Raw genomic sequence first — 25,582 nt, forward strand, 5'->3', positions numbered from 1 at the left:
CCCTACATTTCGATTTACTGCTCTCTCTCTCCTTCTCCATCTCCCCCTCACTCTTTTCTTACTTTTTCCTCTCTTTATGTCTCTTTTTCTGCTCTTTCCTCCTATACCCCTTCATATTCATCACTCCTCCTCTCCCCCTTCCTTATATCTCTTTCCTTTCCTTTCCCCCCAGTCTTCCTCACCTCTTTATCCCTCCTCTGTCCATCTCTCCTCCACTCTGACCTTCCTCTCTGCCTCTTTTTCTCTCTCTTTCCCTCTGCCTCTTTTCCTGTCTCTATTTATGTTTCCCTCCCCCTCTCCTTTTTTCTTTCCCACTTCACCCTCTTCCCCCTTTCTTCCCCCTCTCTTCCCCCCCTCTCTGCCCCCCCTCCCTCTCTCTCCAGGGAGTTTTGGGTGCACAGAGGGAACCAGAAGAAGTTACATAATTGCCAACTCATTCCTATCAAGAATAGAGTGACTAACTCTAGGGGAGCCGGGGCGCCCGATCCCCATCACCATAGCAATGATGACAGGCGGCCCAGGACCAGAGGGGTCCGGTCTCCGGCTGCCATGCCATGCCGTGCCCACTCTGTACTCATTTGACGTCCGTCCCGCCCCCGCTCTCATCGCACACTATCTCACCCTCCTTGGGACAACCATGTCACTGGCGCCCAAGCTAGCTAAGCTCCAAATACTTTTTTTTTTTTTTTATTCAATTAAAAATAAAATGAGAACTCATTGACTGAAGAGGGGATGAAGACAGTACACACCTTGGCACAACAATATGCAGTAATTAAACGTTATAATGTCGGGGAAATATTGAGCCAACACAGTGAGGTATTGTGGGAAGGCTCTGTTCATTCCCTGCACCAAATGCAATGATCAACAACAAGTCCCATGCAGCTAGCAATTAAATGCTTCCTCAGCCTGAAGGCCCATGGAGTAGGGAAACCGTCTGGTGTCGCAAACAAGGCGCTTAACTAAATTTAGGGTGATAAGATAAATACCATTGACTCCGGCGGCGGCTTTTTCATTTCTTAATCGATTTTAAATAGTGATTTTTTTTCCCCTCGTATCCTTGTGTGCCGTTCGACTGGGGAATCCATGCGCTTGCATCCCCTCAAGGCTCTCTTCCGCTGCCTGGGCTGTGTTCAATGAGGCCCATATAGAGAGAGAGCGAGGGAGGAGGAAGGAGGGAGATGGAGAGATATAGGGAGCGAGTGAATGGGAGAGAAAGAGTGGGAAGAACGAGATAGGGATCATTAACCTGCCTCTGTGTCAGGTCAGGCACTCTGAGTGTTGTTTACCTGTGTGGCTGTAAAGCTTGTTTTTTCCAGCCACAGGAGCCACAATGGCTCTTGACAATAGTGTGTGACCAAGGTCATGGGTTTCCTATATTATATAACGCTGAATGACCCAAGATGAGCATACGGTGCACTGACAGTGCTGTGATGACTCAGAGTTGCAACACTTATTCATGTCCCCACTGACCCCCGTTTTTCTGTCCGCAGGGTTCCTACCCTTCTGAGAAAATTATACATTGTTCATGTTTTGAACTCAAGCTTCCTTAATCATCCTTAAATGGTTGAAAGGGATGGGAACCAACCTGATAGCTTCACAAATCCTCTCCATTCCTTCCAAACAGGCCAGAAAAAAACATTCTTCTAAACGACAGGATGGAAGGACCAAATTGTTAGAACTGCAGGTCCTCTGGTTCATCGGGCCAGAGAAAATAAACAGTCATTAGTAAAACAGAACAAGACCGAACAGGAGCTGATGGAGCACATTGCTCCTACTCAACGCAGTGTGAAAACACCCACTCCTATCTCCTGGGGTTAAGATTATAGCCTCTTGTTCGGTTGTTCCGTTGCTAGGCATTTATGAGAGTGGTGGTGGTGGTGTGGTTTGTTTATTTTTTTTTTCTAAAAAGAGTGAGTCCGCCGGGGTCTAGAAAGTCTAATTAATGACTTCTCAATGACTTTTCAAAGAGAGAGAAAAAGTATTATTAGAATTGTGCAGATTTGTGTTAGTTAGGTTTACTTGCTTTGGCTCGGCTCAATATAGGAGAGATAAAATACCTGTTCTTATGTAATGTTTATATTACATGGATGTTTTAACAGCATGCACGGCATGCAGTAGCTGATATACTGCAGGTTTGTGTTTGTTGTGTATTCAACCTCGTTCTCCCAGGGCTCGGGTATTGATGTTTTCTGGAAGCTTCTCCTGGTTAAGACTAATGTGTCCTAAATAATGGCTGTGGCCTTTAGATGTGACAGCAAATCCAGCCTCTGGATTTACCTCCTCTCCTCATTCTCTCTCTCTCTCTCACCCTCTCTCCCGCTCTCTCTCTCTCTCTCTCTCGCTCTCTCTCTCCCTCTCTCCCTCTCTCCGTCCACTCCCAGGTGACAGGGGTGAGTGTGTCCCCGGGGAAGGACCAGCTCGTAGTCTTCCACACCAAGGACGGCCGTGATTTGGTGGTGTGCCTGCAGGGCATGACACCAGCGGGGGAGAGCCGCATCGGCGAGCTGGTGGGCACCATGTCCAGTCACTTCAAAAGGTAAATACACACACACACACACACACACACACACACACACACACACACACACACTAACAAATTCAAATGTGTCCATTTCATACCTATTTCAAACGCCGAAACTTTAAATTTTACATAAACACACACACACACACACTCTTCAGATGGTACACAGACACACATTTGCAAAAACTTCAAACCAGATTCACTTCAAAAGGTGTCCTGGACACTTCCGCTACCAGCTGAGTCACACAGTCTCACAGACAGGAAACTATATACTGTACAACAAAAAATACAAAGGCACCCCCAACACACATACGCACACACACAGTCACACTCGCACACACAAAGTCACATACGCACACACACACTCACACTCGCACATACACACATCCGAGAACAACTGAGCACCGACTGCGTGAGCTGAGCAGTGGCCTTGTGGGAATGCAGCCTCTGTGCCTAAACTCCTTTCCTCTGGCGCCGCTCCTTCTCTGGGGAGCGAATAAGGACACACCGAGACCTCAACTCCTCCCCATCGCTCCTCTCGTCCTCCCTCCTCATCTCTCCTCTCCTCCTCCCTCCCCATCTCTCCTCTCCTCAACCCTCCCCATCTCTACTCTCCTTCTCCCTCTCCATCTCTCCTCCTCCCTCCCCATCCCTCCCCCATCTAACATCGTTTCTTCCTAGACTCCGTATGATCCGATACACTCAGACTTTTCAGAAACTTTTTAAAAAAGAAATACATTTCCCCTCCCTCTTCAATTTGGTATTTTATCCAAACTGTGGTTCTATCCCTCTATCCCTCTGATTTCTATGTCGAGTCCTTCTCCAGCCTCCAGGCAGGGGAGCACTAGGCTCTCTGATGTATGGGGCCTGCAGCTGCCTGTGCTTCTAGGGCACAGCTACTAGCTAATGTCAGAATCAGTCATCACTTGTGCCCAGATGAGGATGTTATGTGCAGTGGGATTCCTGTCTCCTTCTCGCTCTGCCTCTTTCTGGGTCAGTTTCATTCACTTTTGCACACACACTCACACGTGCTTCACCCTGCGCTCTCTCTCTCTCTCACACACACACACACACACACACACACACACACACAAATTTAATTTACACTCATACTCTCAGCCTGAGCCTCTTCTCCTATGCAAGGAAATGGTGACAGATTAGAGAGGTTATATCAGGATACATGAGATCAGGATGTGTGTGTGAACACGCGCGTGTTTGCATGTGTTTAGATGTAAGTATGTGTGTGCTTGCAGTGGGGATGAAGAGTTCAGCAATCAAACTGAGGACATCACAGCAGTCATGAACTCTTTACCTCTCTTGGCCATCCCTACAAACAGACTTTGCCATTTACAGTGTGTGTGTGTGTGTGTGTGTGTGTGTGTGTGTGTGTGTGTGTGCCCAGGCCAAGAGCTTCAGGATGTTATGAGTGTGTGCATGGGTTCTATGCTCTTTGCAAACAACCTTTACCTAGACAGATCTCCTGCCACACACTTGTCTCCCTGTTCTTTCTGCAGTCCCAGAAGAAATATGCTGAACGCTGCATATCTACACCCATAAACGCCCTCTCTTCTCCAACACCGTATAAGCCTTAACGCTGCACATCTACACCCATAAACGCCCTCTCTTCTCCAACACCGTATAAGCCTTAACGCTGCACATCTACACCCATAAACCCCCTCTCTTCTCCATCACCGCATAAGGGCATCCTTAACACAACTTCACCACGTATCTCCAGAGAACCTCCACATTACAGAATCTCTATGTGCTGGCTGATCTTAACCAACTTAATCCTTGCACTGATACTAAAGCGCTCAGTCAAGGTTATTGAGGGGTGGGGGGGGATCTTGATCGTGAATTGATTCCTCACATCCACTGACAGTCTCCAGTGATGCGTGGAGAAGACTGGGGTCCAGTCAGGAGCGGAGAGTGCGGAACAGAGCTTCTGGAGATGCCCTTGTCCAAGCAAGCACTGAGCCTGGCCCTCGTGCTCGTTTTGTAACGGTAGTAAAGTCAGCACCTTTCAGACTAATGACCTGCCATGTATAAGGTTCTCTTTCACTTGCTCTCTCGCTCTCTCTCTCTCTCTCTCTCTAGCACTCCATCTATCAAAGTGATGCATGAGGGAAGCAAGGGGCCATGCTTGCCACTGTTGTGTACTGTAGCTAAGTGTGTGTGTGTGTGTGTGTGTGTGTGTGTGTGCACGCCTGTGTGCGCCCATTAGTGTCCTTCTAGTGGATGTATAGTTAACCTTTATCTCTCCTTTACCTGCAGTCAAGGCTACAGCTGCCCTCTCTCCCAGAAACCTTTAAGCCTGTAAGCCTCGCTGGACGCATGCGTCTGTAGCACAGCAATGCTGCTGCAGCAACACAGTTGCCTCTTGAGTCATCATAACAAGGCTAGCTTACAGGCTACTCAGCTGATCTGTGGTCAGTCATAATTACTCCTGCACTGAGAGAGCTGGGGAACACAGGTTTTAGCCATCGGGTTGTGTTCATGTGGGTCACTGCAAGAGCTAAATTCATGGATTTTAATTCCCATAGTTACCTACTGATAAGAAAGGTACTCATAAGGAACTATCAATGTGTACTTCTAAGGTTCTTGAGGAAAAGTGGTCCTCTTCAGATTTGAGTGATTTTTACTTAGAGCCCTTTGTACAAGAACCTATTGATGGCATAATTGATTCTTTGTACCTTCAAAGGGGTTTTTCACACAATTGACAGTGACTGTAACCTTGACATTTACATTGGCTTAGTGCCCCAGCAATGCCTATGAAAGTGCCAGTAAAAGCTAGAACAATTTATTTTTAGAGTACAGAAACAGAAGGGTACTTATAGTTTATGCATGACTCTACTTTGAAATGTTTTAGGGGGGTTGACAAAAAAAACTGCTAACACTGTCACTTTTTCGCAGCTACTGTGAATAGATTAACCCCCCCCCCCCAAAAATCTAATGCTAAATCTGTCTGAGAGGCTAACTCAAAGCCATATGTGAATAAGAACACAACACTCTTATCTACATTGATGCAGAACAGTTCTCACTAAACACCCCGATAACCCTTCCAGTTTTGCACAGCAAGCATGAATCGTGCCCGTGTGTTTGCGAGTGTGTGTGTGCATATCTGAGGTGAAAGTGTGTGTGTGTGGTGCAGTGCACAAGTGTGTGTATGTGTGCTTCCTTTCATCTCGCCTCTTTTTTCTCTCTCTTCCTCCCTCTCTCTCTCTCTCAGTCTATTCCTGTTTCGCCTTCTCTCTCTCTCTTCCCCTCCCCATCCCCCCTCACATTCTCTCTATCCCCCCCTCTCTCTGTTTATTCCTGTCCCCCCTTATCTCTCTCTCCCTCCCTCCCTCCCTCTCTCTCTCTCTCTCTCTCTCGCTCTCTCTCTCTCTCTCTACCCCCCCCCCCCCCCCTCTCTTCCCCTGGTTCCTCCAGCTCTGGAAATGAAATATTTAAGGGTGCTCTGCTGTTGATTCTGGCAGACTCTATATTTAGCCCCGGCGCTCCCGCATTGACATGCACACCACGCAGCACTTACGCCGCTCCCTCGCTCCCTCGCTGCTGCTGCGGTGGCTGCTGCACCTCTGTCACTCATTCACACAGGAGCGGGGCTCACCGCAGCCTCACCTCCAGCCCACACTTTCAGGGACACACACACACACACACACACACTCACACACACACTCTCATGGGCACGGGGGGGGGGGGGGGGGGGGGCACTAGCAGGGGGGGGGACACTAGCAGATTCAAGAAACACATCGGGGCCTTGTCTGGCACACATCCGTCTTCCCCACCAAAACATTACCATTGTGTGTGTTTTTTTTTTTCTCTGACCCAGGAGCAGCTGTTCTGACATTTGCTGAAAAAAATACTAAGGGAGTAGAGAAAGTTGTTTATTTCCCTGAAGTGTACCTTTCATGTTGTTGTGTTTGTCCCAGTTATACAGAGGGTGACATGGCAGTCAAGCGTGTGTTTCTGGTGCAGTAAGGTCTTGCAGTGCTGTCACATTGCATATTAAAGTAGGCTATAGTACACTGGTAATCACACGTGATGGACCCTTTTGGAGGATTTCTCTGATTTAATCAGTGTGTTATCAACAGAAGAAGGGATGTATGAAAGACAACATTTATTTTATTTCAGTTGCTGTAATATATGAATAGCCTTATGCATATCCGTACTTATTTATCATGCTCTGACGTGTGTCTACCCCAAAAGCAGAATCAGTCTGTAGTTGGTCTTTCACTTGTGGTCTATCTCTCGCTCTCTTTCTCTCTCTCTTTTTCTCTCTCTGTCTCTCTATCGCTTTCTCTCTCTCATCAGATCATTCTCTGTAATTCAGTCAGGCCCCTGCAAGGGCCCCTCTCTAAGTGTTTCCATTTGAACCACTAACTAAAGGGCCACGGATATCCATGGGGGACGCTTGATCTGAGTTCAATACTCCCGCAGAGGACTCGTATATGATCCACATTATTGATCTGCTGATCACTTGTGGTGGAGATTGCAGCGGGTCAAGGCAAATAACCTCCTCACACACACACACTCAAGGAGAGCGAAGGGGCACCCATCCATGAGAAAGTGAACCCTCATCGGAACACAAAGGCCCATTTGCAGTCACCATTCTGGGCAAGCCCCTGCTAGCAGATGACTCAGAGATGAGGCAAACACTTGGTTCCCCTCCAAGGCCCCGTTAAATAATAATAAAGAAGCAGATGAAGAAGAAAAGAACAGGAACTTTCCTGTTCTTCCGTCTTCACACCAGGAACTTCTTCAGTGAGGTGCCAGACGCCTTTTGTACCCCCCTGATCCCATTTTCTTTTCTTCTGTTTTTCTTTCTCTCCTCTGCTTGTGTAATCTGTTTAAATTGCCCCCATCTCTCTCTCTCTCTCCCTCTCTCTCTCTTTCTCTTTTATTCTGTAAAAGTCTCCTCTGGTGGCAGCTCTCCCCCTTGTGTGTCTCTCTTTGCTGTCTCCTAATGAAAGCCCAGTGTCTGTGCTGATTGAGGAAGCTGTGCAGTGCTGCGGGGGAGAGAATGTCTGTGAATAGCCATAGCCAGCCATGGTCACCTCCATCCTTCGCTTTTCAGTGGCGGAGTGATGAAAGGTTTGTTCTTCTCCCCGAAACGAAGCCAGCAGTACCATGGACCCATTCACCCAGAAAGAGAGAGATAGAGAGAGAGCCAGAGGGAGGAAGAGAGAGAAAGACAAGTGTGTTTGTGTGTGTGTGTGTGTGGGGGGGGGGGTCTTGTCCACTGAGTCCAAACACGCGTTTGGGACGGCTGGAGGTGGATGAAGGTCTCACCTCTCCGCTCTCCCACTGGGGTCATGTGTGAGGAGTTAATTGGCTCGTTAGCCAGCGTTCCGTTTCAGTCAGCTCATGGCCTTGTTTTGATGGGGGCTCTTGGAATGGCACCATAGTTGTTGTGGAGGCGGCAGGGGCATGATGGCTGTAAACAGGACCAAGATTTTTTGTGGTAATTAGGCCCTCTTTTGATCATCAACTCTCTGCCTCTCCACTTCTCCCTTTTTATTTCTCTCTCTCTCTCTCTCTCTCTCTCTCTCTCTCTCTCTCTCTCTCTCTCTCTCTGTTTATCTCTATTTCTGACTCGGCTCCATCACGTGCCAGGCTCTGTATTGATTTCAGCTGGGCCACTTATCACTTTCCATAGCACTCTTTCTCTCTCTCTCTCTTTCTCTCTCTCTCGCTCTCTCTCTCTCTCTTAGCCCCCTTTGCCCTGAGTTTAAACTGGGCCAGGCTCCAATCTGTGCCATTGGAAACTGTTAATGGAGAGACGAGGAAACACTGACTGGAGATACCAGGAAACTGGACTGGCTGGGAGGGGGGCAGGGACCCAATCAGAGAGGGAGAGAACAACACTGTCAGAAATTATGACTGAGTGAGTGAGAGAGGGTCTGATGGTATGGGAAAGAAAGAAAGTATACTTGTATGTGTGTGTGTGTGTGTGTGTGTGTGTGTGAGTGTGTGTGTGTGTGTGTGTGAGAGAGAGAGAGAGAGACATGGGGAGATGGAATTAAATAGAGTTGAGCAGTTAGTACTGAAAGTACTGTTCTGGGTAGAAGCGTGACAGTGGAAGATGGTTTGTGCCTGATAGAAGGGAGGGGGTGAGAAAGGGAACAGGGGAGAGAGGGAGCGGGTGAGAGGGAGGTGTGGGGGTAGGAGGCAGACAGAGACACCATGTGACTGAATGTGTTACCTCAAGAGTAGGTGAGAAGATAAGGTGCTGGAGGAAAATAAATAGGAAGCAAAGTCTAGAAAGAGAGTTGAGGTTTGTGATATTGTGTGTGTGCGTGAGTGCATGTATGTGTACATGTTTGTGTTTGTGTATATTTGTGTGCATGTGTGTGTCTGTATATTCACACCTATGTGAGTGAAAACAGATTGACGAGGGATATGGGACAGTGACCGAGAGAAGACTGTGTTTGGATGGTGTTGCTTATAGTGTTAATAGGGATTTGTATGTGCGTGTGTGTTTGTGTGTGTGTGTGTGTGTGTGTGTGTGTGTGTGTGTGTGTGTGTGTGTGTGTGTGTGTGTGTGTGTGTGTGTGTGTGTGTGTGTGTGTGTGTGTGTGTGTGTTCGTGTGTGTGTATGTGAATTAATGTCTCCATATGTGCCTCCATCTTAAAACAGACTAAGCAAACACTGTGCCATGTCCTTATTGGGTAGGTGTGCTGGTAGAGCAGGTCTGAGTTTATGTGGCTTAGAAATATTCCCTTTGTTTCTGTGTGCATTTTCTACAAACACACACAAACACACACACATACATACACACACACACTGTATCAGACCAGAAGCTGAGGTGATGGAGGCTTTGGTGTGTGTGTGTGTGTGTGTGTGTGTGTGTGTGTGTGTGTGTGTGTGTGTGTGTGTGTGTGTGCACTGACCTGTGAAAGAGAAAGGGGGTGGCAGAGACCTGGTCCCCTTCCCCCTCGCCTCTACTCCCGTCCCTCCATACATCATCATTTATCATCATTTATTCACACACACAAAACTGTAATGCATACAATGAAATATTCATATATACAGCAGACATATTTCTGAACATATTCTCCAATGATCCAAATAGGTGCACTATTTAATGCTAGTGGAATTTAGTTTCCCTTTGAAAAATCCATCCACGTCTCAGTTACAAGCCGATAATTGTTTGATGATTGTGACGAAGAGTGGATAGAGAGCGTTTAACCTGGTGGGCTGGGAGTTTACACTGAGGGGATCGGCGTAAAGGGTGAGTGGGTTTTACTCTAAGCCACTGACAAGGAATCTTTGGTTTAGCTAATCAGTCATTTAATATGGCATTCAAACACAGGTGAGAGGTCTCTGAAGGCAGTCAATTAGATACTAAGTACACCCACACACACACACAAATGTAGTCAATCACACACAAACACATAAACACTCATATGCACCACCCCTTTTATAACACGCTCTGAACTATTATTGTGTCAATTGAAAGAAAAAAACCTGAGTCATTTCGCTTTTTATCCTCATTAATACAAAACCCTAATTAACTTTAATGAGTTAATCATCTGTAACCAATGGAATAGAACACCATTAATGTGGTTATTTTTAAACATTTGGGCTCATTTGTACGCCCTCCTCAGAGCTCAGCCGCATCGGTCCAGTCTGCAGGTCCAAAAGGGAGACAGATGGAGGGCTGAAACCGGATGAATATCGTAATGTAATCATCTCCATTGTAGTCTGTGCTTGTTAATGCAATCAGCCGAAGTGTGTGTGCGCCGTCTCGGAGAGATGGGCGTGCTGGAGAGGGCAGGGATACCCGATGCCGTTTATTGACATGTGCCACTGCCGCCTGTGCAAGTCTGCGGAAGCATGATAATGCAGAAAGCCCGGAGATGAGTGGCGGCGGCCATGCAGCACTCGATGAACCGATCTGGTAACGTGATAGCGCATCGGTCTCGTCATTTAGGAGAAGCACGGCCTGCCTGAGACAGCATCTGGCGCATTAGATGCTACCGACTAGCGCCGGTGCCGATACCCACCACCAATGTTGCTGCTGCTGCCAGTGCCCCTGATGCCTTTGTCGTCTACGGCAAGGTCACAGTTTATGCTGAATCGAAATTTCAGACTCGGAGGAGTCATGCTCCCCCACTCCCTTCTCTCCTCTCCTCTCCTCTCCTCTCACCCCTCCATCTATTTTTCACCTCCCTCCCTCCTTCCCTTCCTCTCTCACCTCTCTCCTTCTCCACCTCCACCCACTCACACATCCGTCTTTCTCTTCCCCACTCCCCTCCATCCAGCCCCCTCCCCCTCTCTCGCTGCCTTCCTGTATCTCAGCGTCTCTCCCTCCTCCTCCCCACCTCTCCCCACGCCTCTTTCCCCAAGAGCTGCAGATGCAGTTGCCATAGCAACCAGCCAATCCATGTTTGATATTTAGTGCATTAGCAGACCTTCTGGCAGTGAATGCTGATGACTCGTCCACTGTCAGTGAGAGAGAGATGGAGAGAGATGGAAAGAGGGATGGAGAAGGAGGGGAAAATGACTTGTGTTTTGCCTCAAGCTTCTCATCAGTCTCTTAGCATAAGTGCGTGCTAGTTCCTGTGCTGATTTCATGGGATTGAGTGGTGGTGCTCTCACTGCTGTGAATCTAGATGAGGGTTTCCACCACTCTCTCTCTCCCTCTCGCTCTCTCTCTTTGTCAAATTTCATTTATTTTTTTTCAAATTAGAGTTGCTTGCTTTATTAGCATGACTGTTTGGATGCAGTGTTGCCAAAGCTACCCCAGAGTAATATAGTGAGTATATTAAAGAAAAATGTAATTATAGCAATGTGAGTATAAACAGTACATTAATCTAAAATGTATCTAAATAGCAACAGCAACAGCACAGTAACCCTCTCTCTCTCTATCTCTACCTCTACCTCTCACTCCGTGAGTGTACTGTACTGATTGCAAAATCCCTATTCACCCGTGCGTCTAATGCTGCGGTCTTTACCTGGAGCCCCGACCGCATGGCACGGACACCCTCTTCACGTCCGGAAACAAACGTGTTCATTAATGCAATCTAGGGCCTTACATAACCACCCCAGTCCCCTGTGAACACAAACACACACACACACACGTGACTTCACGTGCAAACATGCACTCATGCACACCTACCCGCCAACGCCTCACACAAACACAAACACGCACACGTAAACACACACGCACGCAAACGGGTGGAAGCACTGACATATGCTAACACACACACACACACACACATACACACAGGTGCATATGCAGTTCATGATGTGTTGATGAAAAGCATTGTGTGTGTCATGAGTTGGGTGAGTCTGCACTGATGGACAGATTGAGAGAGAAGGATAGAGAGAGGAGAGAGAGAAAGTGAGATGTGAGGGGTGCGTAGCCTGGCTCTTTCTTGGTGTGTGTGTGTGTGTGTGTGTGTGTGTGAACGCACCCGTGCGCAAAGTGGATCTGACCTACTTTTCAGCACTAGCCCTGCATTGCTGTCTCTCTGCGTCTTTCTCTCTCTCACCCCCTCTCTCTCTCTCCCTCTGACTGAGTCTTTCTCTCTCACACACACACACACTCTCTCACCCCCCCCCCCCCTCTCTCACTGGCTCTCCTGCTTTCATTGTTTGCCAGTGCATCCACTGTGCAGAAAGAGGAGGTCACACAGTCATTGCCCTTATACAGCACTCTAATCAGCTCTCTCTCTTTCTCTCATTCTCTCTCTCATTTATTCCTCTCATTCTCTTGTTGCATCTAGCATCCCCAAGTCTCACCTTCTCCCATGTCCTTATCTCTCTCCTATATATACAGTATATATGATACTCGCCACAATAGTCCTGCCTCCTCCCCTATATCAGTGGCAACATGCAGTCTCCATGTTCCTAAACCCATTCATCACTCTGCAGTTTCTTAGCGGTTCTTATCACAGGTACACACAGCTCTGTAGACTGCACACACACACACACACACACACACACACACACACACACACACACACACACACACACACACACACACACACACACACACACAGCAGGCACTCACCCTCAGACACATACACACACACCTTATCTCCTTAAGTCTGTCTTGTTCTGTCTCATCCCCACCCCACCCCCCCACTCTCTTCCTCTCCCTCTCTTTCTCTCCCTCTCTCTCTCTGTCTCATATTACAAATGCACACACCCACACAAATGCACACATACATTCACACAGCACTGTGTATGTTCTCCACACGAGCACATGCGTACACAAACGGATAACCCCACATACTTTGAGGCGTGTTGATTCACCAATTCACGTCCCTTTTGGCCCTGTGCAACCATGGCATTGCCTACACCCACACACCCACTCCAGCAGCAGTCATACCTTATTGATGTCATGTGCGTAAGGCACTACATAAGCCCCCCGCCTCCCAGTCAGATGTCACTTCCTGTTTGTCAGCTCAATAAGTATACTGCCCATGTACTAGTTCTGCTACTCCCCCCCCCCCTCCCCCCAAGGAAACTTAACTCTTTCTCTCTCACTCTCTCTTTCTCTCTTTCACACAGTAACCTAGCCATCAGTTAGGTTTATTATCCTCAACTCCAGAAAGTTGTTTAACACAAATTGATCACTACATATGCATAAAGAATCACACACACACACACACACATACATTAAGGTTTCGTCATGATAAACAGGTTGTTTTTTCTTGCCCCTGTCACCATTGTGCATGCACTAAGGGGGTTCAGGCACTGGACTCTGTAAAGCGCCTTGAGACAATTTTATTGTTTTGGCGCTATACAAATAAAATTGAATTATACACTATTTTGTAATTGTATTATACACTTTCATTACCATTTTAGCTCACATATACCACTCATTTATGTATATACGTATATCTACTGCACACATTTTAACACACATACAGTCCTACACACACATATTGACTACCCTTTAAACCTACGGATGCTTATGCACACGCCATGATCCCCTGCGAATACTCCATCGTTGTCATCACTCCTCCCTTTACTGCTCTCATTTAATTTGAACCTCTCTATCCACTCTTTCCTTCCAACTCCCTCACTCCTGGCCAGCCTATTTGCTCCCATCATTGTCTCACATTCATCAGCTGTCAGTCAATACCAAACCTCTTCATCGTCACACAAGTGTGATCATCGGACCGCTGGGCTTTGATGAGTAAGGGCTGAATGGGAGGCCCATTGATGTATTGATTGTATTGAGGGATTAGCTAACAAATGAAGAAATAATGTAGTCACTCTAACACTCCACTCGCCTCCCCTCCTCACGCATCTGTGAGTTTGTATTAGGAGTATTGACTGCGTTTAACTAAGATGTGTCAGGGCCATCTTTGTTAGATGGGCAAGAAGTTCACCTGGAAGGAGAGACATAGAGGGAGAAATAGAGAGAGCACTGTCCGTTCAGAGAATCTTCATTTTCCTTCTCTCTCTCTGGCTCATTTGCTCTGGGCAAATAGTTACTTACCCCCTTGCTTCAGCAGATTAGCCCTTAATAGATACACTCTCTGAGCAGTCTACTGTCTGAAGGCTACAGTCTATTGGTCACTCTCATTGACATCCTCTCCTCCCCAGAGGTGGTTGGCACTTTAGTTCTCCCCGGGGGGATTGAGCCGCCCTCCCTCACCCCCTCTGAAAGGATCACAGGAGGAGGAGTGTGTTCCTTTCTTCATTTTGTTAAGAGGAGCATCTGTTACATTGTTTGGGAGCTAAAGGGCAGATTGTCTGTGGTGCAACGCTTAATTGCTTCCCCACCTCCCCAACCCCACCTTCCTTGGCTTTCTTTTTCCTTTCTGTTTTGCGTGCGTCTGAGGAACTTCCTCTAATGCGGAACTTTCCGGTCTGTGCGCTCATCCGTCCAGCCTTACCTGGCTGCAGGCTCAGTGTGTGTTGGGTCCAGTCGTTGTGCATGATTGATCCATGGGTTTGTCCACTGCGCTCTCTGACTCATTCGTCTCCCCAGAGGAACTGTGATGCAGGCACTGATGAGAGCATTTTACTGTATATAAAAAAACACTTCCTGTCTTCACTTTCACAGCTCTCTCTCTCTCTCTCTCTCTCTCTCTCTACAGATAACAATCTAAGCCTGATGTTCTGCTGTCTGTCTCTTTTTATGCTTCCTCTTATTCAACTACTGATACTTCTTTCTCTCTCTACCCTTTATGTCTTCCTCTTTTTCTCTATTTTTGTTTCCGTATCTCTCTTTTTTTCAAAAACGGGCAATTTTTTATTACAATGCATATAGACATAATCCAATACATATTGTTTTCTTCATGCCACATAGTACGTTTCTGTCTCTCTTTGATGAGTATGTTTCTTTCATGTCTCTCTGACTGTGACACCAAGCGGAGAGAGTTGTTCCTCAGTTCAAAAGCCCCCCCTGCTACTTCCTGTCTGCATCCCCTACCTGACGGATCCATAAATCTCTCTCTCTCTCTCTCTCTCTCTCTCTCTCTCTCTCTCTCTCTCTCTCTCTCCTCTCCCTTGCTCTCCATCTGTCTCCCTCTCTCCCTCTCTCTCCTGCCAACCGTGGAAATCATGCGACTCCTCTGGAGTGAGAGCTGGCCTGCCCGCTTTGATCTCTACACCGCCTGGCTCCTTCTCGACGTGGCGTCTCTACGAGGCTTCCTATTTAACATTGATTCTTTCTCCTGTCTATATCTGGCTCTTTTACCCTCTCTCACTTTCCTTTTCTCTCTCTCTTTCTTTCTTTCTTTCTTTCCATTTCTGTCACTCTCCTCACCCCCCTCTCCATTGCCTGCAAACAGGGCACCGTGGCTTTGATCAATGCTGCCTCTCTGCTGCAAAGCCTCCCCGCGTTTTATGAGATGACCTGCGTTGTAATCTCCTCGTTTGCGAGGATTGCACGCTCATTTTTCAAAAGAGAGAGAGAGAGTGTGTGTGCAAGAGAGTGAGAAGGAGTGCAGAAGAGCGCAGAGGATATGAAGAGATGAAAAAAGCTGCAGCGGATTTGCCACTCTTCGGCGGCTTAATAAATATTAAAATGCGGCGGGCTCACCTCTGCTCCGATTCGATAAATAATAGCTCAGGTTTGGCTCAGGGTTAGCAGGCCGGGAGGCTCCCAGTCACATTGTCAGGGCAGATATGAGGCAGCTGCTCCTGCCATCCTCGTCCTCACCCCACCCCAAGCGCCACCATCTCCTCTCGCGTCTATCGGGATGGTAAACACTCGTTTACATAAGCGAGACCTCGGTCGCAAAAAAACCTTAAATGCTCTCTGTGATTTGGGACAACTGCTCTCTCGCCTGCCACTGTAAAAAGCCAGTGCCAGGCTGCCTGGCGTGGGCTAGTTCTGCTTGATGCAGTGCCACCCCATTGTCCTTCCCTGACACTGAGATCATTTCATAACATCAGAAGGTGTGGCTGTGGCATCTCTGTTGTTAAGGGATCCGTGAGATCTTGTAGGGCTATGCTAATGATGTTGCTTCACATGAGGACGCAGACGGATTATGTGTTTTTTTTGTTTTATTGTGCATGTGTGTGGTGCGATGCGTGTTCTTCTGTGTGTGACTTTCTGTGTCTGCTCTGCATCCTATCTCTCTCTCTCTCTTTCTCTCCCCTTCTCTCTGTTTCTTTCCCCCTCTTTCTCTCTGACTGCAGCAGAGACAAGGCAAACACACTACTAATCCCTCTGTGCTACATAGCTAGGGTTATTATTAGCAACCTCAGAGAGAGAGGTTCTTCCAGTCCCGCTTTAGCAGCAGGAAGTGTGTGAGTGAGTGTGAGTGTGAGTGTGTGTGTGTGTGTGTGTGTGTGTGTGTGTGTGTGTGTGTGTGTGTGTGTGTGTGTGTGTGTGTGTGTGTGTGTGTGTGTGTGTGTGAGACAGTGAGACTGAGAGAGAGGGGGGAAGTGTTTCGTGTGGGGAATGTGATGGGACCATGTGAGGAAGGAGGGTAGTGGGCTCTTAATTCAGGGTGGGGTATTGTTCTGTGTGCTTTCTCTCTCTCTCTCTCTCTCTCTAGCTCTCTCTATCTCTCCCTCCCTCCCTCTATCTCTCTTTCTCTCCCTCTCTCTCTTGCCCTCCGCCCTGTTAAGCTGTGTGTTTTACAGCGGTGTCTGAGTAGGCGTGGGTGCGATGGGCCGGGGGCTAAATCAGCTATATTTGGGAGGTGGGATTCTGTATTTCTCCTCTTCCGACAGGAACAGGAGGGTAGATTCCTCTGTTCTCAGCACCCCTCCTCTTATCTCTCTCCTCCCCCTGTACTAATACCCACCACACCCTACTACACCCCTCTCCAAAATCCCCCAAATGCCCCAGAATTCCACCAGAGGGGCTGTGATACCCCCCCCCCCACACACACACACACACACGCACACACACACACACACATACACTTGCTGTGCACAGGCATTATTGATTATTGGAATGTGGGGTGTTTGTTCTCAGTTGTGTGTGCTGCAGAGTTGATGAGGAGGAGGAGGTGCGCAGGGCGGCAGATCTGAATGGACAGCCAGAGGAGGGGGAGGAGGTGTGTGTGTGTGTGGGTTGGGTGCACCCCTCTCCTCCGCACATCAAGGGCACCCTGCTGAGTACCCTCTTAAGCCCGTGTGTGTGTGTGTGTGTGTGTGTGTGTGTGTGTGTGTGTGTGTGTGTGTGTGTGTGTGTGTGTGTGTGTGTGTGTGTGTGTGTGTGTGTGTGTGTGTGAATGGGTTTGCACACACTGAGACACATTGGCATGCACAGATGTTTGCTTGTGTTAGCATGTGCTTCTGTGGGGTGGAGTGCGTTGTCTGAGGGCAAGTGTGTCTTCATGTGGGTGTGTGGAGGAAAAGGGGGACAGAAAAACGAGAGGCATGGAGGGAGGAGTGGGAGAGTGAAAGAACGTGTTATTTAGAGCATTACCTAGGGTGCAGGAGTGTGACCAAGTGTGTGTGTGTGTGTGTTAAAGAAGGAGTGAGACAGTGAGGAGAAGGTGGGATGAACTGGTATAGAACTTGCGAAACAGAGAAACCGGATTCCAAGAAAACATGTAGAGATAGGCATGAAAGAAGGGATATAAAAAGAGGCGAACATCTGGCAGGTCTGGCGAAGATGTATGTCTGTGAACACACACCTGTGTCAATTCTGTACGTGTGTGTCTGCATGTCTGCTTATGTGTGTGTGTGTGTGTGTGCTTGCGTTCACACTTAGCCTCTCCTTTGTGTCATATGAGCACACACACCCATGAGCCTGTGAGCTCAGGTTCATGTTTGCCCTCCTTGCCAGCCACCTGCATCCACTCCATCATGTGTGAGCGCAGAAGAGAGCTAAGTTGATCAAAGAGGACACGTTCACACTGGTAAGCTTGGCTTCTGAGCTACAAACAGTGGTGTTACCCAGGTGAGCGGCTAGCCAATAGAAACTGCAGTTAAAACAGCCTTTTAAGATCAATAGGATCTTATCCACTGTTCTTCTGAGTTCTTCACAGCTTTTTTGGGGGAGTTTCAGAGAAATCCGGGATTTTATTTTTTTGAGAGCTGAAGATTCAGCCGGGACAAAGAAATCCTAATCCCACTGAACTATTTTTGGCCATTGGGAGCAATCCCCTCTCCCTCCTCCTTCTCTTTCTTTTTCTCTTTCTCTCCCCATCTCTCACCATTTCTCCCTCTCTCCACCTTTCCTCCCTCTCCATGTCTCAGTGGTGTACAGTACCTCTTATCTCTCCTCCAAATGGCTCTCCTCCAAAACCTTCTCTTCTCTTTTCTTCTCTCCTCTCTCTTCACTTCTTCCTTGCCCCTTATCTCCCCCCCCCCCCCCCCCGCATCTCGCTCCTCCCTCTGAGGGTTCTGTGGGCTGTGGGTCAGATAGGACTGTTTGAGTCTGACAGCGTGAAGGGCGAGGGTGCTGGGGGGGGCGGGGGGGTGGAAAGAATTGATTTTCCAGTGGGAACTCGCAGCCGCTGTCTGGGACCAGGGAGGGTGCGGAGGAGAACCGGTCTGATCCGGAGGGGTGGACTCAGAAGTGAGGGCAGCCTCGCCTTGCCTCACCTCTGCCCCTCTCAAATGAAGTTCCAGCCCCATGAAAGCCAAACAGAAATCATCCCGAGCATTTTTATGAGTATTCTTAAAATCCGAGCCCATATAGAAACACTCTGCATCCCTTCCCCTTTCAAGCTCAATCTGAAGCATGTCTCCCTCCCTCCATCAGTGACTGAGAAGTCATGGATAACAAAATGCCATTCTTCAAACACCCCAAAAATATCATTAAATAGTCAAATAAAGGTAAAGAAGTATAAAGTCTTTCCTTACGCCTGTCGAAGCAGCCATTATGATAAAACACAGTCAGGCGTCTACCATGAAAGGGCTCCAGCCCTGGCAGACCAGGGCCATATGGACGACGCGGCAGGCCTGCTGAGCTCAGACAGGCGTGATGGAACACCGGTTACAGTCACACAGGAGCCCGCCTGTTTCTGGGAGGGGACGCGGCGGCCACTGAGCACCGAGCACCACGACCGTGAGCGCCCAGCGACATCTGTGCCCTGTCCCTGGATACAGAGGAGCACGGAGCACCACAGGCTTTGTGTAGAGGAGATTTAGAGTCTCCTCCTCCAGAGCTTTGGGTTTTTATGTGTTATAGTTGTTTAATTGGCGTTCGCAGTGAGGCGTCTGTCAGAGTCGAGGGCTTGTGGTGAAAGTGCAGAGGCGAGGGGGTTGTGCTTGTTGAGATTTAGTTTCTCACGCTGCTGTCAAGTCAACAAAAACAGGCGCCCAAGCTTTGTTCTAGTGTGCGCTATTATTCTCCTCTGCATACGCCTCCTCAAGACGAGCGTGATATTGATGCTAGCACAGAAGTAATAGGAGATTGTGGAAGTGGGGCTGGAGAGATGGTGGAATAACAATGGCTCAGGGCCATAGAATCCCTCAGAGAAGGGAGGAAGAGAGTGCTTGGGCAGTCAATCAAAGTCAGTGAAAGTGTGCTGGATCTGCCTCTGGTGCTGGTTCTATGGGATAGGGGCCTGAATGAGCTTTTTAAAGATAGATATACTGAACAAGAGAGAGAGAGAGAGAGAAAGAGAGAGATGGAGGCCAAGACTTGAGAGCTGGAAAGACAGACAGCAGGAGACAGACTCACCCCAAAAAGGCTGGCAAAGGTAGACATGGCAGATGGAAGAGTTCACGTTGTCGCCATGGCAACCCTCGGCCCAGCCACCCTTTCTCCACTGTAACGTATGAAGATGAAAAAGCCTGCTGTGGGTTTTGGGATATTTTTCTACCGTTTCTAAGCCATGGACGCAGTTTACATAACATCCTATGAGAGGGTCACTGGAGTGAATCATCCTCTTGTTTAGACAGATTGAGTAATCATGCCTTAACTTTTTGGGAAAATAAAACACAACATTACATCCCAAATCTGTACAGTCATCTCTGTTATTCAGTTGGCAGGCTCCCAGACGCTATGTCATACCATCGCAATGGAGATGGTCTTCCTCCAAATCTCGCAGTTTTCAGAGCCTATGATAATTGCCAGGCATATGCGAGTTACAGGGCCTTTCAGCCTGTGTTTGGGGACATGTTTGCAAACAAAGTTTAAATGGAGGAGATGTGAGAGGCGTTGTTTTGAAAAAGTAAGGCTGACACATCTCATTTCAATTAACTCATTAATTAACGATCATTATTAACAATTATGCACACCCTCTCTTGCACACAAACTCACTACCAGGCGTAGTGCTTATTTGAAAGTGTGGTTTCCCAGCTAGCGGGCCCAAATGCACACTAGTGCATTGATCCACTTAGAGGGGGAATGCTGTAACAGGCCCATTCATCCAGAAAGCTCTAAGCCGATGTGACAGGCACTCGGTTAAGAGTCAAGCCCAGCTAGGGCCTGCATAGGGATCCTTTTTCTGGAAAAACACCTTTCTCCTTGCTTTCTATCCTCCACCCAATATCACATCCAAACATGCAGTCACTGCCAGATTGAGTGATTTGATAACGAAAACAAATTAATATTCTTTACTCTTTTCCCCTTCCTTTTTCCCCTCTCTGTCCCTCCTTTCTGTCGCTCACTCTCTTTTTCTTTCCACCCCTCTCCTCTCCAGTGAGAAGCGGAAGCTGCAGGTGAACATTGCCAGCCCCATCCAGTGCAGCATGAACGGAAGGAAGTGCAGCATCGTGGTGGAGCCCAAGATCAACCAGCCCCAGCCCGAATTCACCAAGAACCGCTCCGGCTACATCCTCGCCGTGCCAGTCAACTAAACAGGGTTCCAGGGGGAGGGGTTATCCAGGAAGTCCCCTCTGAACAGGAAGCCATTGCCATTCTGTGAACCCCCCCCCCCCCCCCCATACTAAAACTGAACTGATCATTTCAGAGATAAAAGCCATATCAAAATTATACAATGAAACAGGCGTAATTGAAACTCGCTTAGCTCCATTGGTAATCCTGGAGGATGTGTTCTTGAGCGCTTGTGTCATGTATAAATGAATGGGAAATGTCAACGTAATACTGTCCTATGCTTTTCATTGCTTGTAATTCCTCATAGCCGCTATTCACCAAAGTCATTCACCAAAGAGACACACATAGAAACGCTAAAGATGATGTGAGAAGATTTCCTTTTTAAGAGCCAAATGGAGGGGGAAAAAAACTAAGTTTGTGCACACCAAACAATGTCATATTTAGATTGAGATATTAGATGAGTATTTCTGATTTGCTAAGGAGCATTTCCTATTTGTTTTTGATGAAAGAGATTATATCAGGCCGCAGCTAAGACTTTGATTATTTTTGACCTTTTGGAGATTTATTGATTTGGGTCAATGACATTGGTAAATTAGTTTTGAGCAATGTGTTCCTTAGAAATCCCTTTTCCTTCTGTAGTGGAGACCAAATTGTGTGTGTGTGTGTTTGGACGTGTGTCCTAACTGATTAGAGCACTTTCCCCGTCAGGTGTAGAAAAGGATGTGTTGAGCATGTCCTCATTATCTTCCACAGCTCTGAGAAGAGCATTTAAACTCTATTTTTACTTGATCACTTCTGAATTTGCATGCTCTCTACGTTTACTATAACACTACACACAAGCACGCGCTAATGCAAATACACAAGCCTACATTGACGCTATCCCAGAAGCAGCATACTTTAGTATCAGTTCGGCACGAGAGACACTAAAAGAAGGAAATTACTGTAATATTAAAACTTCTATACTATGTATTATGTATACATGTATACAGTATGTATATAAAGTGTAAGATTACGCCACTAAGACTAGATGCTAGCAGTAATCGCCATCCAGGCAGGAAGAATGCAGCGTTTAGTCCTGCTTGTGATCCCCCATCAGGCCCTGTGAAAGCAGGGCAAGGCTGGTCTGAAGGTGGCCCTTACCCCCTGACAGAGGAGCCACTTGAGTAACACATACGCCCTCTCCTCTGAGTCCACGGCCACAAAGCGAGCTCGCTCATCAGCCATGATCCGGCTAGACCTCTCGCCAGCTCCCTTTGATAGTCTCTGTGTGTGTGTGTGTGTGTGTGTGTGTGTGTGTGTGAAACCAGTCATCCATTTGAAAGATGCTGTGGGAGAGACAGGTGGAGTAGAGCTTCTATGGTCCCCTCATAAAGGCTTACGCGCCAGAACCTCCCTCCTCAGCATCCACTATATGCCAACAGACAGAGCCTCAGCCAAGGAGGGTTGGAGTGTCGGCTGAACTTTGACCCTCGCTACCCATCCCCAAGGAGTGTGTTAATTTACGCAGAGTATCTCGTCCCACATGGCGAGACCAACATGCTCTTTTTATGCCAAATAAGATTTTAACCGACTCAGATTTTTATTTTTACCAAATACTTCACTCTTCTCGTTTTCTCAGCAGACATTTTATACGTCATACATCTTACCCCACTGACAGATCACTGTGATTAACGGCTCATTGGACGTGTAATCTAATGAGTCATCCCAAACCCCGAGAATTGCAGCTTGAAAAATGTCTTTATGTCACTGATGTGTGTGTGGAGTGGGATATCCTTGAAATTGTGTAATGTGTTAGTTATGAATGGCAAAGCCTAAACCAATCGTTTTATTTTTTCTTCCTCACTATTGATTAAGAGTTGCGCACGTTGCCGTGTTTGTCTCTTATCGAGTTAGTGTATTTGTGAGTGGGTTTGTGCGTTCTGGCTTTATTGACTCAAATCAACAGGACTCAGTGGAGGGTGATGAGAAAGGAGCTCCCAGGACGCGTGGCCTACTTTGAGCAATTTCTCCTCTGTGGATGAGAAGTGCCAAAGCCGCCACTGATATCAGCTAGTCACGTCTGTCCTCACAGAGAAAGAAACCATTTTGACCCCCTTTAATTACAGCTCCCCTGCAAAAGCTCAAGGAGCTATTCGCAAGATTAGGGTTGTGATCAGTTAATTGGTACCCAAGACTTGAGACGGAGGGGGGGGTGGGGGGGGGGATTGGAGGTAGGGTGGCCTCTGATGTGGGGGTGATGGTGCCAGGCGAAGAGGGTAGCAGGAGCGGGCACAGCAGTGTGGTGGCAGTGGCTGTTTTTGTTGGCAGAGTCATCTCTTTGCCTTTGATCTATTTTTCTGTCGTTGCTTCGCTATCATTCCAACCATCCACCTCGCGCTGCGGTGCCTAGGGTATGCATAGGGATCCACATCACACACCTCAGCCGCCAGTGAAGATAGTTTTCATGCTCCACTATCTCCTGAATGTAGGCTGGGCTTTTAGGCTGGTTAGCATCACTTGTGTTTCAGCCTCCAGTAGAAACTGAAGTGCTGAGAGGAGTTTTCCCTGCTCCGTCAGCCGCTCTCTTTTTGGATTACTCCGTGGCCAGACAGCACTGCTGTAAGGAGATTAGAACAGCATGATGTGTGCTGCCCACACGCTTTGTAACGTTGTCATGGTCTCAGAGTGGTGTCTGTTTGTTTTTTTACTTTGATTTTACTGTTGAACTTAATGTTTTCCTCTACTTGCAAAAGGCAGAAGTTGTACTGCCAGTCTGTTTGAGAACCAAATAAGTATCCAGTCTTTCCACACACACACAGATGGGTTTTTTTCCTGACACATGGAAATAATAGGATAGCCACACTTGATGTAGTATCTTGTCAATGTTGTGTAAAGTTCCTTTCTGCGCTTTGCAAAGGGGATGTTTGTAATCCTATTCTTATTGATCCACCAGCAACGAGTCTAGCCCTCTGCTCTCTGTCTCCAGTGTGTCTTGCTTCCCACAGTTTCCTCTCCCCGACCAGATGCATCAAAGTGCCTTTAAATGTTTCCAGATTCATATAACTGTAGTGCAGTACTTAGTACCACCCTATTTCTAAGACAAGAAATAACCTGTATGACTTCGTATTGTTTGTGCTGTTCCTTGTATTCAACAGTCACTAGCTAGTCTGATCAGTGTATGTGCCTAATTTTGTATTTTGTGTATTTAAGTAATATATTAATTTTGACTGTAAATGAGGGGATATGATGATGGACCAGATCAAAGGGAACAGAATCAGTGTTTTTCAAGTGTATGTTTATATTGGATCCCGCAGGACATTGAATGTTTTTCAGTGGTTTTGAGGAATATTCATTTTGTTTGTGTATTTGTTTAGTCATTCATGAAATTGTTCCACCCATATTTTGAGTTAAGAAAATAAATATCTTTGTTTCATATGCACCAATCCTCAAAAAGGGCATTTTTCTTGTCTGTGCATTATTATTAATAATCTTTTTCAACAATTGTTAAATCCATACATTCCTACTGCTACTGCTGAAGAAGAATAAGAAGAAGAAAAGTATTTGTGTGCATATTTGTATTAATATTAAATATAAATAGTTATGCAATATAACATTTCTTTGGTGTCTAGGCTGTGCGGCTTTAGATACCATCTGTTGCATGAATGTCACTGTTGCTAGCACATCACTCAAATTAAACACACAGACACAACACACACGCATGCACACTCGCATGCACACACACACACAGGCAGACACAACACACACACACACACACACACACACACACACACACACACACACACACACAGAGTCAACACACACACACAGAAAAAACCCAAATCCTCTGAAACCAGATGTTTATTTCGGGCAATTGCAGCTGATGACGTGCGGGTGGGTGACGTCTGAAAGTGTCAAATCCTATCAGTTCATGACGGGAGTGTTTTTTTCCCTGCCCCGTCTGGCTGGATCAGGGCAGTTCTCAGGCAAGGCCACCATTCACAAACCCCCATACCCACCCCTACCCTACCATCACCACTGCACACTCAAAACACTAGTCTCCAGCACTTAAGAACACTCCAGCCAAATTAAACTGCCCATGTATCAATGATATGGCTCCAAAATAGGAAGAAAAATCACAGTGACCTCATGTCCATGTTCAAGTGCTTATCCTTTAGTTTGTAATTGCTTAGATAGGCTTAAGCTGTAGAACAGTTTATTGTATTACAGTACTGAGCTGAGTGATGCCCTGATTAAGTATTTCGACCGACTATGCAACTGCTTAGAGGGCCACAGGATCCTAAGCCTTTGTGGTGTGGGTTTCCAGAGCCAAACTGTGCATGTCTGCTGCTAGCACAGGGCACAGGAAGTTTGTCGTCAGGCTTCGGCGCCTGCTGGGCCGTGTCTAAGCCTGTCACCGGCCCCGTCAGCTAACCTCAAACACCCCACGGTGAGCTTGTCCACTGACGCATCAATCACCTGCAACGCAACTAAACGAATGACTTTTTTTTTTCATAACTCACTGTGACACGGTGATGAATGACATGTGTCCGAGAGGCAGGAAAATGCACGATTGAGCTCATGTACACTTCCATCTATATGATGCCCAAAGCCATTTTTCCCCCTCAGTGAGAGAGAGAGAGCAAGAGAGAGCAATGAGGCCTTTAATAAACAATGCTGATGGTAAATAGCCGCATATCCGCCTAAGCTCTGTGTGCAGGTGTGATGCCATATTGCCAAAAGTGCCATATTTATCTCTCCTGTGCTCTTGTTATTTGCTGATTTTAAACGGAAATATTCTCCTTGAGTGCTGAAGAAAAATTTGAAGTTTTGTCCCTTTGTTAGGCCTTCAGTGTCAGAGCAGACAATCTTGGGTATGTCGGCATCGTATTTGATCCACTATGACAAGTACATTACTAAG

At 47.2% G+C, this 25,582-nt stretch overlaps 1 protein-coding gene across 1 annotated transcript in view; it reads left to right on the forward strand.

The window, feature by feature from the left end:
- The window catches only part of myo1d (myosin 1D), a gene marked incomplete at its 3' end in the record, with an annotated part of 80,605 nt that extends 59,897 nt beyond the window's left edge, over window positions 1-20,708 (forward strand). The window contains exons 21-22 of the mRNA XM_080834902.1: window positions 2,382-2,536; window positions 20,552-20,708. Coding sequence (XP_080691028.1) covers window positions 2,382-2,536; window positions 20,552-20,708 — 312 coding nt within the window. The remainder of the gene's footprint in view (window positions 1-2,381; window positions 2,537-20,551) is intronic.
- Window positions 20,709-25,582: the final 4,874 nt, after the last annotated feature.

The sequence above is a fragment of the Sprattus sprattus genome, assembly GCF_963457725.1.
Source record: "Sprattus sprattus genome assembly, chromosome: 3".
NCBI classification, from domain to species: domain Eukaryota; kingdom Metazoa; phylum Chordata; class Actinopteri; order Clupeiformes; family Clupeidae; genus Sprattus; species Sprattus sprattus.